The sequence below is a fragment of the Euprymna scolopes genome, chromosome 17 (genome assembly GCF_053919585.1).
Source record: "Euprymna scolopes isolate OS-2025 chromosome 17, ASM5391958v1, whole genome shotgun sequence".
NCBI lineage: Eukaryota > Metazoa > Mollusca > Cephalopoda > Sepiida > Sepiolidae > Euprymna > Euprymna scolopes.
In genome coordinates, this window is record NC_136498.1 from 15,882,462 (window position 1) to 15,902,426 (window position 19,965).

General features: G+C 34.1%; 1 protein-coding gene across 2 annotated transcripts in view; it reads left to right on the top strand.

The window, feature by feature from the left end:
- Positions 1–14,890: 14,890 nt before the first annotated feature.
- The window catches only part of LOC145296688 (ras-related protein Rab-3), a 411,003-nt gene continuing 405,928 nt past the window's right edge, over positions 14,891–19,965 (top strand). Inside the window, exon 1 of one of the 2 annotated variants that reach the window (XM_080142647.1) lies at positions 14,891–15,047. In XM_080142647.1, the coding sequence (XP_079998773.1) occupies positions 15,024–15,047 (24 nt within the window). In that variant the 5' untranslated portion in view covers positions 14,891–15,023. The remainder of the gene's footprint in view (positions 15,048–19,965) is intronic. The other variant, XM_080142650.1, reaches the window with a different exon arrangement.

Sequence of the window (19,965 nt, forward strand, 5' to 3'; positions counted from 1 at the left end):
TAAAAATAAATTAATATATATAATGTTCATCTCAAAAATGAATTCCAATTAAGGAATAATATATATATATAGAAAATCTATTTCGACTGATTAAAAAATCCCTGTTTTCTCTCAGCTCAAAAATGATGGCATTCATCATCTCATATCTTTGTTTTGTCTGCTGCGTCCTGTCTCAATTTTACGTCACTCACCTCTGGGAGCGATTGTTGTGTAATCGGTTCTCTCTTTAACGATTTATCTGTTCATTAGTGTCACATATATATAATCAGGTTTGTTGCACTTCTACAAAGATGCGTGCTGCTAATAAATATATACACTGTGCTTGTGCTGTTTTGACAATCAAACACGGAGACGGTTTCATAAACAAAACTGCATTTAGTTATTATTTTGCCTGGCAGTGGTATTAGGAATGTCGAGCAAGGGCGATGAAAGTAGGAGGTTGGAAGTAGCAAACTAACGACATAACAATTGTGCGCCTCTCTCTCTCTCTGTCTGTTTCTGTGTGTTAGTCGGACCTCTTGCTTTTATTGACAAATTCTTTCTTTGTTCCATCAGATGTCAATATGTGTGTATAAAGTCCGCCTGGTTTTTCTTTGTTCTCTACTAACCTAAAATTTGTATGTGAGCATGATCTCCAAATTCCTTTATCCAACACGATTCCGTTCTACAGATCTAAGTTATAAGCATGCACTCAGTGTGACCCTTGTCAAAATTCACACTAGCTAACTTAATCACTATTTACATAAAGGTCCCTAATATATAACACTTTCGTCACTTTTTAAATTTTCGATGTATGTCACTTGAATAAATACATATGTTATTGTTTATAGAAGAGCTTTGTTTTCCTTTCATTTGGTAACCTTTTATTATAAAATATTATAGGAGTGAGTCTTACAGTTTATGGGAAGACACTTCAAACCTATAACAAAAGTTAAAGTCACACTACAATGCTCAGTAAAAGATAGAAAGAAAAAATAAACAATCTTAAAAAAAATGAAAATAACTTTAACGGTCACGGTCCACCGATTGAAACGTATAAACAATATTCTAATATTTTAACCTTGAGATTTGATATGTGTACACCAACTGGTTTATGAAGCATATCACACACACACACACACACACACACACACACACACACACACACTGTTACCACTCTCTTCCTCTGTGCTGTTCCAGGCAATGTTTTCTTCCGGTGATCTGTTAATCCAGCTGGTCATTACGCAGGTGAATTGATCAAAGACATTCCCCTTTCACACCCACTACCGAATTGGCACAAACATGTTCGTGGGCAACTGAATACCCTAGGCAAGTACCATCAAGAAGAACTGCGGCAATATAAGTTTCTAGTCTTTGATGATGGAATAGAAACTGGCTTCGCATCTCAGCAATGCTCATGCTGGACCACTGTGTGCGGACTGCTATGATCAAGGATTCCACCGAACATGTGTATATAGATAACTATATATGAAGGCTTGGAAGTTTCTTTAGGTTAAAATGCACTTTCGTAAACAATTGAATTCATTCAAACAGTATCGCAAAAACTAAAACAAATAACATCTACGTAAATCGCGATATATTCAAACAGTCGTGTGAGATGGACGAGCGGTAAGAGTTTAGGCTCCTTACCATGGGGTCCTGATTTCGAATCTCGTTAGATTCAGCCACTCTGATGAGTTGTAGGCGACGAAACATGTGTCATTATATTTTATAAGCAATATATATATATAGTAATTTATAAAATATATATGGCGATTAAGCTACACTGAATATTCGGCATTTCATCCACTCTAGGACTCCTCAGGCTTATGCGCATAAGTCCTAGAGTGGATGAAACGCCGAATATTCAGTGTAGCTTAATCGCCATATATATTTTATAAATTACTAACTAGCTCTACCTACGTATTGGGCACTTTTGAAGTAAATACTTAAAGTTTACGCATAAATCTATACTTTCGTATATTAATTTTATGTGAGTAAATTAAGTAGTTATATATATATATATATATATATATATATATATATATATATAAAAGGAACTTCCAAGTCTATATGTACACAATATAGTATAAATGTTTTTATTTATATAAAATTATTGGCTACATTTGTGCAGACATGTTTCAGCTGCAATCTCATTTGAAATCCAGCTTCTTTTGGCTTTTTCATAACTGAAACTAAAGTGAACGGAGAAATAATTTTGTAATTTTTTAGTTTTTGGAGGAAAAAGGTACAGGGAGAGTTTAAAATTAGTAGATTGGCAAGGTGCTTATCCACTTATCCTCAGTTATTTATTCATGGGTTTATACTAATAAGTCCATACATATGCATTTAGACAGTTCAACGATGCAATGCTGGTTAATTACTTTCTATTCATCTGCTTTCTTTTTATTCACGGTTATAATTTCAAGTACCTATTGTTTTTTACTTGGTCTCCAGCAATTTAAATTGACCTTTGGATGGACGACATGCCTTTGTCAGTTTATGGATATAGGTCAAACCCCTTACATACATATAGAATTCATGGCCACAATCCTATGTATGTATGTATGTATGTATGTATGTATGTATGTATGTATGTATGTCGCCAAAGGGCGAATGAACTCTTTTTCTGGGTCAACGGCCAACTAGCACTGTGTATACTTGTGTGTGTGTATATGTGTATTGGGGTAGAGAGGGCTCCCGTAAGCCGTGGTAAAGGCAACCTTTCTAGGAGAAGCAAATCTCTGATTTAAAAAACCATAAAGCGGGAGACCAGTACCCGCATTAAGCTGGTCTGCAGTTTGATTTGTTGCTGGCTATCTTACTCTTGCTTGTTGCTGGATCTCAACATTTTGAACCGAGAGAGAGAGAGAGACTTAGCTGTCGTACAAAGCTAAGACTCTGTAACATCATCTTTGTATAGATACTCCCTCAGACATTTGGGCTCATGGATTTTAAATGTCTGAGGGAGTGGCACTCGTCTGACAAGACGTTGCAATCATCATCATCATGTATACACAAGCTTTTATACAACATTAAATCAAACCTATCACTCTTTCTATATACCGTTTGCACCCTTTTTTCTTTTTCTCTAGGCACACACATACACACATATATATGTATATGAACATGTGTATGTTGATAATTGTATAGATACATACATGCATATGTTTACATATATATATATATATATATATATATATATGTTGATCAGTGTATGACGATTTCTGCATCTTTCCAGATGATTGCCGTCATACTGAGTTCTCTCCATCTCATTGTCCATGCCATCTCAGAGGACTCTGCAGTCCCACTGCAGATTTGCACATCTTGAAGCAGATGTGACATACAAATTGAGCAATTTCCACTGAGTTGACTTCCTCTGGAGGTTGAAGGGTATTCCTATGAACAATCACATGTCTTCTCAAACCAGCAGCAGACTGGAAAACTCAGCTACATATTAAACAGACTAATTGGTAAAAAGTTGACCTGAAAAGGAGTTTTGTGTGATTTAAGGTGGTTGACGTAGCCAGCTTTTGACATAATTGCATACATACAAACATACATACATACATGTATATATATATATATATATATATATATATTGTTTTCATTTTACAATCTCAAAATATTAACTTATTATTAAACTAGGGGGGGGTACCCGGCGTTGCCCGAGTGTTTGTTTCTGGGACGGGGGGGGGGGAGTTTTAAAAAATGTTATGGTAGGTAAGTAGGAAGGATCAAACCTGGAGTCATGAGAAAAAGTAGGAAAATAAAGTGTGAAAAGAAAAAAAAAAACATCTGCAACGTTAACAGTTCGGCCACCAAGAAAAGTCCATTCCAGTTGTTTAGGAAAAAAAAAAACCAAAAAAAAACGACTACGGTAGGTCGGCGCGAACGTGAAAATATAATGTGAATTGTCCAGCACGCTAATCACTACGCCACAAAGCACTGCAGCTTAGTTTAGTGATTTTAAATACCTTCACATGAAAGAACTACGAAGCCAAACCAGTGTTCTCTTCTCAACTGTTCCTTGTGAACGATCCCCAAACGGTGTTAAGTGGTGGCAGGGGGAGGAGGAATTTATAAGAGAGAAAATATTTTACCACTTCCATTGATCTTAACCGATTTTGGCCGTGACTTCTCAGCAGAAAAAGTATAGAAATCTAAGATTATCGAGGAATTTGAGAAATAATAAGCCTATAACACACCTCAGATATTGTTCTGCAGTTTGTGCATATTATATTTGCATGAAATATCTTGATTTTTAATCCTATTAATGTCAAAATCAGACGGGAAAAAATGAGTTCATTTTATTTATATAGAGATTAACATTTTGAGGTTATAAAATAAAAAACATATTCAGCTCTACTAACGTATTGAGCACTTTTTATCCTGTTATTTTTTATCACTTACAAAAGTACCCATCGTTGACTGGGTTCAAAAACAGCCTACAGAAAATGGACTCTGATTTATGAAAGTATGATAGGTTATGAAAAGGAAGGGCTGTAAAGAGATAGCTTCGAATTTGGGGGTATCAAAACCAAAGCAAAATATGATGAAAGTAAAAATAAAATAGATAAACCCCATAATTTATTATACCATACCTATTCACACTGAAACATTTATCACAATATTCTCTGGATTTATATTAAAAAACCTTGTTAAACTTTGTGACAGATTTCCATTCTATGGAGTTCAAGTGCGAACGAACACCCCCCCCCCATAATTTTATTATACCATATTTCTTTAAACTGAAACATAATTATCAAAGTATACTTACACAGATAGATATGAAAAGTCTTTATTAAAGTTTATCCCTATTTCCATATCATGGAGACCAGGCGCGAACGCAGACCCCACAATTTTATTATACCATCCCTATCAAACATACTAATCAAAGTATTCTTATGTACATATATATCAAAAACAGTTGTAAACGTTTTTTTTTAATTTAAAAGTTTTTCATTTCCATACTTTGTGAACCTGGCGCGAACGCAGACCCCACAATTTTTATGAACCACCGTTCTGCCAGATCAAACATACCCATTCCTGTGTCTCAATACATCTTCTATCATTATATGTAATCAGTTTTTTTAAAATAGTCAACCATGCAACCATATAGGAGCCTATTCGCGACCACACACACACATTCAGCTTTATATTATATATATATATATATATATATATATATATATATATATATATATATATAAGCGATTCTGATATAATTTTATAACTGATACCAAACAAAATCATACGGTTTACAATTGTTTAAAAAATTCTGCATAGTAAAGAAAAATCTAAATAGTTTACTGTATATATATGAATAAAGAGTATTTATATATGGGTACTTTTGCTAGTATATATATATATATATATATATATATATATATATATATATATATATATATATATATATATAAAAATAAAAATTACAATTAAATTTACCAAAATGATCCAAGATGGTAAAATCAAAGTATATTATAAATATTAAAGAATTAATATTTATAAAGTTATCTCAGCCAGATGTAAAAGCTCGATAAAACCAAATAGGAGATAGAGCTTATAATACGAGCAAACAGTTAATAAAACATTCATAAGCCTGAAGAGTCCTAGAGTGGATGAAACGCGGAATATTCAGTGTAGCTTAACCACCATATACATTTTTTAACTTACTAGCTCTACCTACGTATTGAGCACTTTTGAAGTAAATACTTAAAGTTTACACATAAATCTATACTTTCGTCTATTAATTTTATGTGAGTAAATTAAGTAGTTATATATATATATATATATACATATATATATATATATATATATACTCTTTATTTGTTTTAACATAAGCAGTAAAAGCAAATAACGAATATAAGCTGCTCTACATCGATATTGAGCACTCTCGTATTAACCTTGTTAAAAACTTCATTGATTACTGGAAAACAATAAACTCAGATTATCAGATTATATATATATATATATATATATATATATATATATATATATATATATATATATATATATATATATATATGGCGGTTACCATAATGTAATTCTTGTTGGGTAGGTCACCATTTGGGCGGATCCCCCTTTTGGGGAGTCGTCGAAATTATTAAGACGGGAGTAGAAACCGACCTGGGAATAATAATAAAGAAACTTCCAAACGAAACGGTTTTATATTCATTTCAGCATACAAGTGGTATCGGGTTATAGAAAGTTCGTGATTTTCATTTATGTACCCTGACTCTGGAACCACTCGCGTCTCCGTCTTTTTGCTTCCAACACTTTTTTGTATCTCTTTTTGTCTTTCCCACCAGAACTGTTCTCCATCCTGATTGGTTACAACCTCTGGTCACATTTTTAGGAAAGGAGGAAGGAAGGAAGGGGGAAAGGGAAGAATAGAGAGAAAGAGACATGTAATGGAGAAATAGTAGTCTTGGCTTCACTATATATATATATATATATATATATATATATATATATATATATATATATATATATATATATATATATATATACACACACACACAAACTCTTATCTTTAGAACGGATATGTAAACACAAAAGGTTGGCCAAATGGAGAATAATTCATTTTTCCATCATTTTGCTTGGGTATGAATTATCATAAAATGAGATGATAATAAATTATGAATTACATCTTTTGGTTTGTGGAATCATAACTAATGGTATATATGCTATGAAGGGGAAAATTCATTTTCATTGAGCTTTATATTTGTTACAATTCAAAATATTTATAAAATATATACCTCAATAGTATATATTTTTCTTATAATCGTAAGTATATATATATATATATATATATATATATATATATATATATATATATATAAAAGAATAACAGTATAGATGCAAATATTTATTTTTCATTTTTTCTCCTCTGGCATGTTAAAATTTCGGGATATATTTGACAAATCTGTCATTATTATATCAATACCATCTTTTTTTTGTGCATATACTCTTCAGAAAAATTAAAAATTCTTTGCTTAAATAGAAAAAATGTATGACAATATAATGTTGCAAAAAGAAAAAAGTTCATAGAAGACTCAACATCGTGTGTTTATTTTGGCTGGCTGCACATATCATATTGACTATTAACCGTTTGTTTCTGCATAACGAAACAGATCTGTAAAAAAAAATGTATTGAAGTTTAACAGTAACTATTTTGCATGAAAAATAAATATTTGGATCTTGGAATGTAACATTACTGTTATTCTTTTATATGTGCTCTGTTGTATTTAACGTACATTGAGCTTCTAAACAAAAAGAATTGGTGTATACAATAAGTGAAATATAATCGAAAAAATTATTTACCAGAACAACATATATATATATATATATATATATATATATATATATATATATATATATATATATATATATATATAAAAGTGAAAATGTGTGTGTGTGTGTGTGCAATTCCCTACCAAATTATTATTTTTTTTTTTTTTACATGGGGGTCACCACTTATCAAGGCCCAGGAGCCACTCATGGATAAGGGTTATTGTGTGTACACTAATCAGTGGGATAGTATCGTAGTAATAATTAGTATTAGGGATTTGATAAATGTCATTACTTAAGGGGGCGGTTCATCAGGAATTTGTTTGTGTTGGACTTGAAGACATCCAAGTTGAATTCGGGGGGGGGGGACAGGCAAGCGGCAGAGAGTTCCACAGCTGTGCAGTTCTGAGAAAGAAGCTTTGTTTATGGAATCTACATTTTTATTTAGGCACGGATAAAGAGTGGGGAAAATTATTGACAGTGGTTTCAGTTAGTCGGGTGTTTTTCGTGAAAGATTGGTGGGGGGGGGCAAAGAATGGAGCTCAGACGAGCACTTGCTATGGAAATAACGATAAAACAGAGACAGGCTCGCAACGTCTCTTCTGTGGGAGAGAGGTTGCAGGGGAAAAAAAAAAAAAAAAAAGAGAAAAGGGCATCCCCCACCAAGCCACAAAGTCTATTTTGTACTCTATCAAGGCAGGATAGACTGTTTTTAACAGCTCCTGCTCAGATGTGGCAGCAATACTCCATCCTTGGACGTACTTGGCTTTTATAAAGATTGAGAATTGCATCATTAGTAAGATATCTTCTGGAGCGGTAGAAGGATCCCACCATTTTCCCAGCGACCTTGGCCACAGACTTGATGTATGTGTTCCATTTCAGATCAGGAGTAAAGGTCAAACCCAAAAGCTTATCAAAACATGGGGCCTCCCCTAAACGGGAGCCATTCATTTCAATCGATGCCAGATGGTGATCAGAGCGTTGATGATGTAATGATAGGAGCTTGGTCTTAGATGCATTAAAGGTAACCAGTCACTCTGTCAATTTTCAGTGTACTGACTCGAAATTTGACATCAGGGGTACTGAGATTTGGGAAAATCTTTTTAATCAGTTTTTGGCCAGAAATTTGGCGGTTAAGGGATTAAAGTTCAATTATTTGACCTTTGAAAACTCTACCAAACTCCTCTGCCAATTTTGAGTCTAAACACTTGAGATTTTAACTGTGTTACTCGGACATGGATGAAACTTTTTAATTTGATTTGAGCACTAAGGAATAAATGTTAAGGGGGGTTAAAATTGGGGTCAACTTTTAAAAAGATGACCTCTGCGATCTCTACCAAATCACTCAGCCAATTTCTGGTCTAAATATTTGAAATTTTACATAAAGGGTATTCAGAGATACAGCAAGCTTTTTAATCGGTTTGGGTCGAAAATTTGAGCTGCCAAGGGGTCAAAGTTCCAAAAATTTTACCTTTGCGATGTCTAGCAAAATACTCAGCCAATTTTGGGTCTAAACATTTAAAATTTATGCATATTCGGCAAGAATTTTAATCAGTTTTTAGGCGAAAAATTGGCTGCCAAAAGGTCAAAGTTGAAAGAGTTGACCTTTGCAGATTCTATCAAATTTCTCCGCCAATTTTGAGTCTAAATACTTGAAATTTTAGATGTAGGTAACTTGGACATGAGTCAAACATTTTATTTCGACTTGAGACCAAAATAATAAACGTTTAGGGATCCAAGTTAGGGTCCAAGTTATAAAAATTTACCTCTGCGGTCTCTACGAAATGACTTAGACAATTTTTGGTCCAAACATTTGAAATCTTACATAAAGTGTATTCACACGTTAGGCAAGTTATGAACAGTACATAAGGCCTGAGCAAAGCTGGGCTGAATTGCCAGTATATATATATATATATATATATATATATATATATATATATATATATACTAGCAGGCTGCGTGACATTACACAGTCATAAAATACTTAAATATGATATTTTGATTAATGATGCAGATTTCGTACTTATTATTATACTAGCATTTCAGCCCGGCGTTGCCCGGGTGTTTGGAGGTGTATGTTGAGCAAAAACAAAAAAACAATCAATTTTTTTAAACTTTGACCCCTATTATGACCCCCTAAAATGTATTGTTTTGGGCTCAAATGAAGTTAGTAAGTTAGATCCATGTCCAAGGAACCTATATCTAAAATTTCAAGTGTTTAGACCCAAAATTGTTGGAGGAGTTCTCAAAAGTCAAATCGTTGAACTTTGACGCCTTAACAGCCAAATTTCTGTAAAAACTGATTACAAAGATTTTCCCAAATCTCAGTACTCTGTATATCAAATTTCGAGTCTGTAGACTGAAAATTGACAGAGTGGAAAATTGACAGAGTGGGAAAATGTACACACACACACACACACACACACACACACACACACACACACACACACACAGACACCTTCACTTTCATATATATAATAGACTAGTATTTATGCCCGGCGTTACCCGGGTGTTTGTAGGTGTATACTGAGCAAAAAAAAAAAAAAAAAGGTCAATTTTTTTAACTTTGACCCCTATTATGATCCTTTAACATTTATTGTTTTGGGTTCGAATCGAGTTATTAAGTTAGATGCATGTCCAAGGAACCTATATCTAAAATTTCAAGTGTTTAGACCCAAAATTGTGGAAGGAGTTTGGTAGAGTTCTCAAAGGTCAAATCATTGAATTTTGGCCCTTTAACAGCCAAATTTCTGGCCGAAAACGGATCACATAGATTTTCCCAAATCTCAGTACCCTGTATATCAAATTTCGAGTCTGTAGACTGAAAATTTACAGAGTTATTGTGAAGGAAAATGTACACAGACACACACACAGACACGTTCACTTTTATAGATATACTAGCATGGGCGCCCGGCGTTGCCCGGGTGTTTGTATGCGTATGTTGAGCAAAAAAAAAAAGTGGTGGTAGGAAAGCAGGCTCGAACCCGTACCGCAAAGGAGGAAAAGAACGAGGTAAAACTTAACGTTTATGCTGTTACGACCACCGCCAAACCAGAAGCGACACTTTTTAAAATTAAGGCTAGACAGTCTAAAGGAGAGGATAACTTTCAAAAATATCGGCGAAAAAAGTGAGCCCCCCCCCCTGTAGAAAGGTGCCTAGTTGAAGGGGAAGATATTAATGTTTTTAGCCAATTTTTCCATATTTGTCGTATGAAAGATCGAACTTTAAAACGATACTGATCTTGGTAAAATCCGTCGCCTCTATTGAAAATTTAAGGCAGACATGCAAACAGACATACATACATACATTTATATATTGGTACCTAAAAATTTCCAACCCAAACTGATGAAAAAGCTTGCCCTATCTCAGAATACACTTTACGTAAAATTTCAAATATTTAGACCAGAAATTGTCTGAGTAATTTGGAAGAGACCACAGAGGTCAATTTTTTAAAAACTTTGACCCCTATTATGACCCCTTAAAATTTATTGTTTGGGGCTAAAATCAAGTTATTAAGTTAGATTCATGTCCAAGGAACCTATATCTAAAATTTCAAGTGTTTAGACACAAAATTCTCGGAGGAGTTTGGGAGAGTTCTCAAAGGTCAAATCGTTGAACTTTGACCCCTTAATCTCCAAATTTTTGGCCAAAAACCGATCACATCGATTTTCCCAAATCTCACTAACCTGTATATCAAATTTTGAGTCAGTAGAGCTATTGCGTAGGGAAATGTACACAGACACACAGATACACAGACACTTTCACTTTTATATATATATAGATATATAGATTGGACCCAATATATAGTAATGATTTAAAAAGTTTTTAAAAAAATTACTTGTTCGCCACCACCGAGAATCGAAACCAAAACGTTTAGATTACACTTTACTTTTTTCTTTGACGTTAATGCCTGAGCTATGAAGACACATTTCCTGGAAAGTTAAAAATGTAACATGAACGAACAACTATTATATTACGCCTGCATATTCGTAATGTCTTCGTTCGACCTTCACCTGGCAAATAGCATTTTTTTTTAATTTTCCCACTTTTGCACTGATTTTCCCTCGCTAAAACCCAAATATAAAGTTTTGCATGGGGTCGAATGCCCTATATATTAAATTTCATGTCTGTAGACCAAAAACTGACAGAGGAGTTTGGTAGGCAAAAATTTTAAACAAATATATATACACATTACATAAATATATATAGAAAGAGGTTGGTGTTTACTATAACTTTTTTATGCAAATATTACGCAAGTATAACTCATGTAGAATATCTGCACGAATATAATTACATGTAATAGTTAACTAAAGATGATCACCCCATAAGAAAACCGGAAAACTAATAGGCAATTAATTAAAATGAATGTTTAAAAGAATATACAAATTAGCTTGATTTTTTGCAGATGAAAGCAATTCTCCGAGCCATCAATAACCAAATTTTCTTTTCTTTTTAAATGAATAGCAAAAAGTTTTTTTTTTTATATGAATATCAATACACAAAATCCCCCAAATTTAAAGGAGTATATATATATATATATATATATATATATATATATATATATATATATATATATATATATATAAGTGAACGTGTCTGTGTGTGTGTGTGTGTGTCTGTCTGTCTGTCTGTTTACATTTTCCTTTGCATACACAGGATACTGAGATTTGGAAAAATCTATGTGATCAGATTTGGGCCAGAAATTTGGTTGTTAAGGGGTCAAAGTTCAACGATTTGACCTTTAATTTGGGGTCTAAACACTTGAAATTTTATATATAGGTTCCATGGACATGGATCTAACTTAATAACTCGATTTGAGCCCAAAACAATAAATCTTAAGTGGTCATAATAGGGGTCAAATTTTAAAAAATTGAGCTTTTTTTTTTTTTTTGCTCAGCATACACCTCCAAACACCCGGGCAACGCCGGGCTGAAATGCTAGTCTATATATCTATAAAAGTGAACGTCTTTCTGTCTGTCTATCTGTCTGTTTATGTACATTTCTCTACGAAATAACTCTGACAATTTTTAGTCTACAGACTCGAAATTTGATATACAGGGTACTGAGATTTGGGAAAATCTTTGTAATCCGTTTTCGGCCAGAAATTTGGCTGTTAAGGGGTCAAAGTTCAACGATTTGACTTTTGAGAACTCCGACAATTTTGGGTCTAAACACTTGAAATTTTAGATATAGGTTCCTTGGACATAGATCTAACTTAATAACTCGATTTTAGCCCAAAAGAATAAATTTTAAGGGGTCATAATAGGGGTCAAAGTTAAAAAAATTTGATCTGTGGTCTCTACCAAATTACTCAGACAATTTCTGGTCTAAACATTTTAAATTTGACATAAAGTGTATTTTGAGATAGGGCAAGCTTTTTAATCGGTTTGGGTCGAAAATTTTTAGGTACCAATATATAAATGTATGTATGTATGTATGTTTGCATGTCTGCCTAAAAATTTCGACATGATGGATTTTACCAAGATCAGTATCGTTTTAAAGTCCGACCTTTCATACGACAAATATCGAAAAACTGGCTAAAAACATTAATGTCTTCACCTTCAACTGGGCACTTTTATAGAGGGAGATTGGGTCGCCTGTTTTGCTAATATTTTTAAAAGTTATCCTCTCCTTATGATTGTCTAGCCTAAATGTTAACATAATTCAATTCAGGTTTGGCAGTGGTCGTAACCGCAGGGACGTCAGGTTTTTTTCCTGTTCTTTTCCTCCTTCGCGGTGCAAGTTCGAGTCAGCCTTCCTACTACGACTTTTTTTTCTTTTTTGGTCAACAGACACATACAAACACCCGGGAAACGCCGAGCCGAAATGCTAGTATATCTATAAAAGTGAACATGTCTGAGTGTCTGTCTGTGTGTGTGTCTGTGTACATTTCCCTACGCAATAACTTTGTCAAGTTTTAGTCTACAGACTCGAAATTTGATGTACAGGGTACTGAGATTTGGGAAAATCTATGTGATCCGTTTTCGGCCAGAAATTTGGCTGTTAAGGGGTCAAAATTCAACGATTTGACCTTTGAGAACTCTACCAAACTCCTCTGACAATTTTGGGTCTAAACACTTGAAATTTTAGATATAGGTTCCTTGGACATGGATCTAACTTAATAACTCGATTTGAACCTAAAACAATAAATTTTAAGGGGTCATAATAGGAGTCAAAGTTAAAAAAAAATTGACCGTTTTTTTGTTTTTTTTGCTCAGCTTACACCTACAAACATCCGGGAAACGCCGGGCTGAAATGTTAGTCTATCTATAAAAGTGAAGGTGTCTGTGTATCTGTGTGTGTGTCTGCCTGTGTACATTTTCCTACGCAATAACTCTGTAAATTTTCAGTCTACAGACTCGAAATTTGATATACAGAGTACTGAGATTTGGAAAATCTATGTGATCAGATTTCGGCCAGAAATTTAGCTGTTCAACGATTTGACTTTTGAGAACTCTACCAAACTCCTCTGACAATTTTGGGTCTAAACACTTTAATAACTTGATTAGAGCCCTAAACAATAAGTTTTAAGGGGTTATAATAGGGGTTAAAGTTAAAAAAATTGACCTTTTTTTTTTTCTCAACATACACCTGACACCCGGGCAACGCCGGGAGCTATGCTAGTATAGCTTTAAAAGTGAACGTGTATGTGTGTGTGTCTGTGTACATTTCCCTACGCAATAACTCTGTCAATTTTTAGTCTACAGACTCGAAATATGATATACAGGGTACTGAGATTTGGGAAAATCCATGTGATCGGTCTTCGACCAGAAATTTGGCTGTTAAGGGGTCAAAGTTCAGCGATTTGACACAGCTAGATCTATTGAGGATACAGCCTAGACACTCAATCTAGCATAGTTTTGCCCATTTTTGAGTAGGGACTGAGCTCAAATCTGTTGGATTGAGTGTGGTTCTGGGTAGTGCTATGCGGTCCATCCTTCCAAGTTGTTGCCTCCCGTTTTTCAGATGAAATAAGATTGTTGCTTACTGCGATATCAAGGAATGTAAATGGAGCTGCTCAGGCAATTTTTAAAAGGCAAAATTGCCCACTCGTTTAGGGGTGCTGTCTTTACTTTCCCTACCATCTACCCTTATGTCACATCTTCCTACCATGGGAAGGAAGTAAATACTTGCTCCATAAAAGAACAATCTAAAACGAATGATGATGATCGCAACCTTTTGTCTCGGGAGACAATGGCGTTCTGTACCTGGTCTAATGCACTCACTCGCTTGACACTCTTCTGGAGGTTGATGGTTCGATCAAATGATTATCAAAAAAGTGCTTGAAAATAAATGACTTTAGTTATTCTTTTAAAGTTGCTAAAAGCTACCATTAATCTTTTATGACGTCATCCATCTCTTAAGTAAATACTTTCTTGAAAAAAAAAATGTTTTATTAACCTATGTCAAAACTATTAATCCAACTGGTCTCGGGTGACCAAGTTGATTTTAAATATTAAATAAAACGGCTTTCTTTTGAGATCTGTTAATTTTTTATTTATTTTTATTATTATTATTTTTTTTTTAATTATTATTCTTATGGTGATGACCATCGCCGGTTTCCACAGATCTTTTGAACCGTCGGTGCTTCCGTACGCTAAGAAAAGGGAATCGTATTTGTTATCTCCTCCTGTTTTCATAATAGGTTATGTGTGGTCGGTCAGCCGACGAAGTACCCGGACGCCCAGATCGTAATCAGCTTTTCAATCAGCGAAAGAAGTAGAAAACCCGCCGACTACAAGCATTAAATATGAGGGAAGACGGAGCTATGCAGGTAAATAAACTAAATAATCTTACATAGATATAAAAAAATCGTGTTTCTTTTCTTTTTATTTGTACAAGCGACAATCCATTTTGGCACAATTTTTCCCTTATCTGTTACGTTACGGATGGCTAAACGCATAATCTTTTTTTTTTTTTTTAATGCAATATAACACGAAAGGAGGGGGGCGGGATAATAAAATCGAATTATTTATTTTCTCTGAATCCATGGAACGAAAATTAAAATCATGACAACAAAAACAAATTTGCGCGCGTGACAAAACAAGCTCTTTTTTTACATTTAATTTCCAACATACGGTTTGCACTCCGTAGCTAGGCGAATCTTCGAATGAATGAATTCCCTGATAATTCTGTAGATTAACATTTTTGGCTACCTTCTTCAAAAAAATGAGATTCTACGTTTTTAGGCGATTACGTGTAAAGATCCTGAAAAACCTGTTCAAAAAAGCAAAATTAATAAATAAAAACTAACATTTTTTTTTATTTTTATTTTTTAGAATTTAGAGTGTGGGATCAGTTTCGTATGTAAATTGAACGATTGATTCCTTATTTCCGAGCCAGTTTAACTTTTAGAGCAGTTAACTAATTCTTTTTTATCACTAAATCTAAGTCTGACTGGTAAGGTTTTAAAATCACTCATAATCATCTAAGAACCCCATTCTAAAACACAACACGCACAGAATTTATCTCCCATAGCAAAAAAAAAAAAAAAAAAAGAAAAGATTAATTTCTATTAAACGTTTGAATGGTCTGGAAATAGGAGATCGTAAATTAATATGAGAAACTGGTTCCCCACTATTCTATTAAAAAAAAAAAAATTTTTCCAAGTTTTTCAGGATGTTCACTCGTAAACACCTAAAAAGGTAGAATCTGTTTTTGGATTAGGAGGTCTTATTTAGCTGAATGTGAAACTAAATAAATAGAATAGCGTAAAGTACTTACCAAGAATATTTTAAAAACTTTATTTAAAAAAGGAAACGAAATTAAATTCACCAGAATGCATTTCAGTTTATTCGTAAACAAATCAGTCATTTAACTGTTTAGCACTAGTGTACACGCAAATTAACTATTTTTATTTTAGGCAAGTTCTGTCCGCGTAACGTAGGGTTAATAGTCCCCCCTTTCCCATGTTAAGAATGGCTTTCAAAATTTGCTTGTGAATGTTAAACTACAGAAGTGACAACTATCGAATAAAAAGTAATTTAAACAGGCCATGAAATGTATTTGGTAGCCATCCGACGGTTGCTTTTTTGTTGTATGGTTCTGTGCTGTCCTAGGAGGTTCACCCTGTAACTTTGCAGTTACAAACAAAGGAAATAAATAAATAAAAATCCGGGTCAACATCTTTTCCTTTTTTAACAAAAGCATTTATTACTGTTCCTCTCCTGGCTCGACGCGACTTAAAAAGTTTCTTGTCATCATCCATCTCGCTCTGCATACACTTTTCTTCTCCGACCTCACACTAGCATTATCCAGCCATTTTTCGTCTGTGACTTTGCACGTCCATTTTCTTCAGCACACACTTTTCTTCCCCCCCCCCCCCGACAACTGGGGAAATTTTTTTCTCCTTTTTTTCCTTTTTCTTCCTGTGCACACTTCCTAATTCCTAATTCTAATTTCCATGCATATAAAAGCCAAGTACGTCCAAGGATGGAATACTGTTGCCATATCTGGGCAAGAGCTGCAAAAAACAGCCTATCCTGCCTTGACAAAGTACAAAATAGACTTCGTGGCTTAGTGGGGGATGCTCTTTTCTCTACCCTGCAACCTCTCTCCCACAGAAGAGACGTTGCGAGCCTATCCTTGTTTTATCATTATTTCCATGGCAGGTGCTCGTCTGAACTCCAATCTCTGGTCCCCCCTCGCCAATCTTTCACAAAAAACACCCGTCTAGCCGAATCCACTGTGAAAAATTTCCCCCACTCTTTATCTGTGCTTAAATCAAAACGTGTATTCTATGAACAAAGCTTCTTTCTGTTCCGTCTGCCTGCTTCCCACCGGACTACAACTTGGATGTGTTCAAGTCCAATGTTAACAAATTCCTAATGAACCGCCCCCTTAAGTAAACACTTCATCAAATCTCCACACTAACGTAATGTACTTGCAATAACCCTTATCCCTGAGTGGCTTCCAGGCCTTGATAAGTGGTGATCACTGTGTAAAAAAAAAAAAAATGCACACATTTTTCAGCTGCTGCTGCAGCTAATCCCTTTGCAAACCAGCCATCCTTCGTTGCTCTTGACATTTTCCCACGCACTCATATACACTATGTTACAACCCTCCCAGGCTTTACCTTCTCTTTGAGAAGGTGTTAGTTTATTGCTAATCACCTGAGGTACTCTTACCCGGGAATACCAACGAGGCTACTCGGGCATATATTTTGTAGACCAGTGCGCTTATCTGAGTGCACTGGCTTCTCAAATCCTCACTTGACCTTGTGTCAAACCTCCTGATAGAGAGGTAAATAATAAAAAATGATCCCTCCCTCGTCAAACTTTCACAAGAAACACTCGTCTAGCTGAAAACACTATCAATAATTTCCCCTACTCTTTATCCGTGCCTAAACTTAAACATAGTTCTATGAACAAAGCTTCTTTCTTAGAACTGCACACCCGTGGAACTGTCTTCCGTTTACCTGCTTTCCAGCTGATTACAATATGGTCGTCTTCGTACAACATAAACAAGTTCATGATGAGCCGTTCCCCTTAAATAATCCAATTTACCAAACTTACACTACTAACGATCCCTATGATATTGTCCCATTGACTACTGTACACTCGTTAATCATTATCCTCGAGATGCCTCTGGGCCTTGATAAGTGGTGACCTCTATGTAAAAAAAAATATGCACGAAAAGATTGAAAGTTTTAGAAACTTTTTAGATTCAATAATTTTATAAATAGAAATTAAAACAGGCTCTGGGTAGCAGAACGGTTGCAAAGTAAAAGGATGAATTTGAGACACTTAAAACCTCAATCGATGCCTCCGTTCAGTCTCAAGAGACAATGGATACTCCCTTTAATGTTAGCTGTGCGTGTAAATTGTGGGGCAAGGGTTGCACAATATCTGACCTCATCTCTCCTGAACTGGCACTGCTTGAGTCCAGTGGCAAGAAGGGATTTGTATTACTGTACACATAGATTCGAAAAAGTTGTCAAAAAACAAATATATAACAAATAAATGTTATCAAAGGCAAGGTAAGTTACTTTTCTACCAAACTGGATACATTTTTCGTGTTTTTATTCAATGTAAGATGTTTATTCAGCTCGAAAACCATACAGTGTTTACTGATGTATTGGAACATTCAAGATGGCGTCTGATTCTCTCTTTAACACCGTAAGTTTGGGAAAAGGTGTTATAAATAAAAAACCGGATAAAATACTGTTAAAAACTCGCTCAATATATGTTACCGTGAAATAGGTTGACATATATTCGGCGGGTTTTTAATAGTATTTTGTATAGTTTTTTATTTATGACACCTTTTCCCAAACTTACGGTGTTAAAGAGGGTGTGAGACGCCATCTTGAATTTTCCAATACATCGGTAAACACTGTATGTTTTTCGAGCTGCATAAATATGTTACATTGAATAAAAACACGAAAAATGTATCCAGTTTGGTAGAAAAGTAACTTATCTTACCTTTGATAACATTTATTTGTTATATATTTGTTTTTTGACAACTTTTTCGAATCTATGTGTACAGTAATACAAACCCGCAAGAAGTGCTAGACGATTGGAAACAATGTCGAAGTAAGCAAAGAGCACATACAGCACCTAGAATTCTCGAATGGTCACCCATTTTAGTACTAACAAAGCTCACCATTGCTTAACTGGTGATCTAACAGGAACTGGTGTGTCGACGTGAATTATGCTGTATACGCACTCGGAAAATGAATGAAAAGGTCGACCGTGAACTTGAAACCATTAAATTAATTAAAATGACATTTAAATTCGATTAATCTTATCGCTTTTTATTAATTTTTTAAGAGTGGTGCATTGTAATAACAATATCATTTCATTGTAATAATATAATCACCTTTAACTTACACTAGACTACCCGTGACCCGTTGGGTCAGTATGTTAGCTATGGAATTAATGTATGAGCATGACACTTCTGACGTAAAGAAAATAGTTTTTGTGACATAACAGAAACATTTCTATGAAAGTATGTTAAAATGAAAAAAGAATATAGATAGATTTCTATGAGTCGTTCTGTTTATAATTGTTTATTTTTGAAAAAAAAAATTGTCAGCCATTGAATTATAAGTGGTTTGTCATACTTATAGGTAAATATGCACTGAACAGATACCATCATACTTAAAGTTAAATTCAAATTTTGATATATCTTTTTTAAATGAAATTGTTAGTTGAAAGTACAGAAAAGTTAAAAACACTCTCCTCATGTTAAGAATGGCTTTTTAAATAGAAAATGAAAATAAAATGTAACTTTTTTTCATTTATTTTAAACAAACATTCATGACCCATTGGGTCAAATATTCAATTTATGTTAATAATAAGGCCAATAAAACTAATTAAGACAATGCGGAAATAAACAATGTAAAAAAAAAAAGCCGAAAGTATTAAGAATTATTTATTTAGATAATTTAAATGCGAAAAAAAACACAAAAAAAACAATTGGGATGCTGAAAACGTACACAGTAAAACAATGTTTTATTGTCGCGTAGATTATTTATTTGTAACACAATTAAAAAAAATAACATATTTTCGGGGTTATTTATTTATGTTGGTAGTGTAGAAGAAAATGTATGAATGTTTTTTAAGAAAGGTGTATTACAAAATGGAGAATAAATTTAAAAAAAAGGAAGGCGGTGGGTAAATCGCCGTTGTAAAATGCTTTTATGGTTGTCAACGGGTTAAAATAGATTTATTTGTAAGAAAATTGCGTTAAAA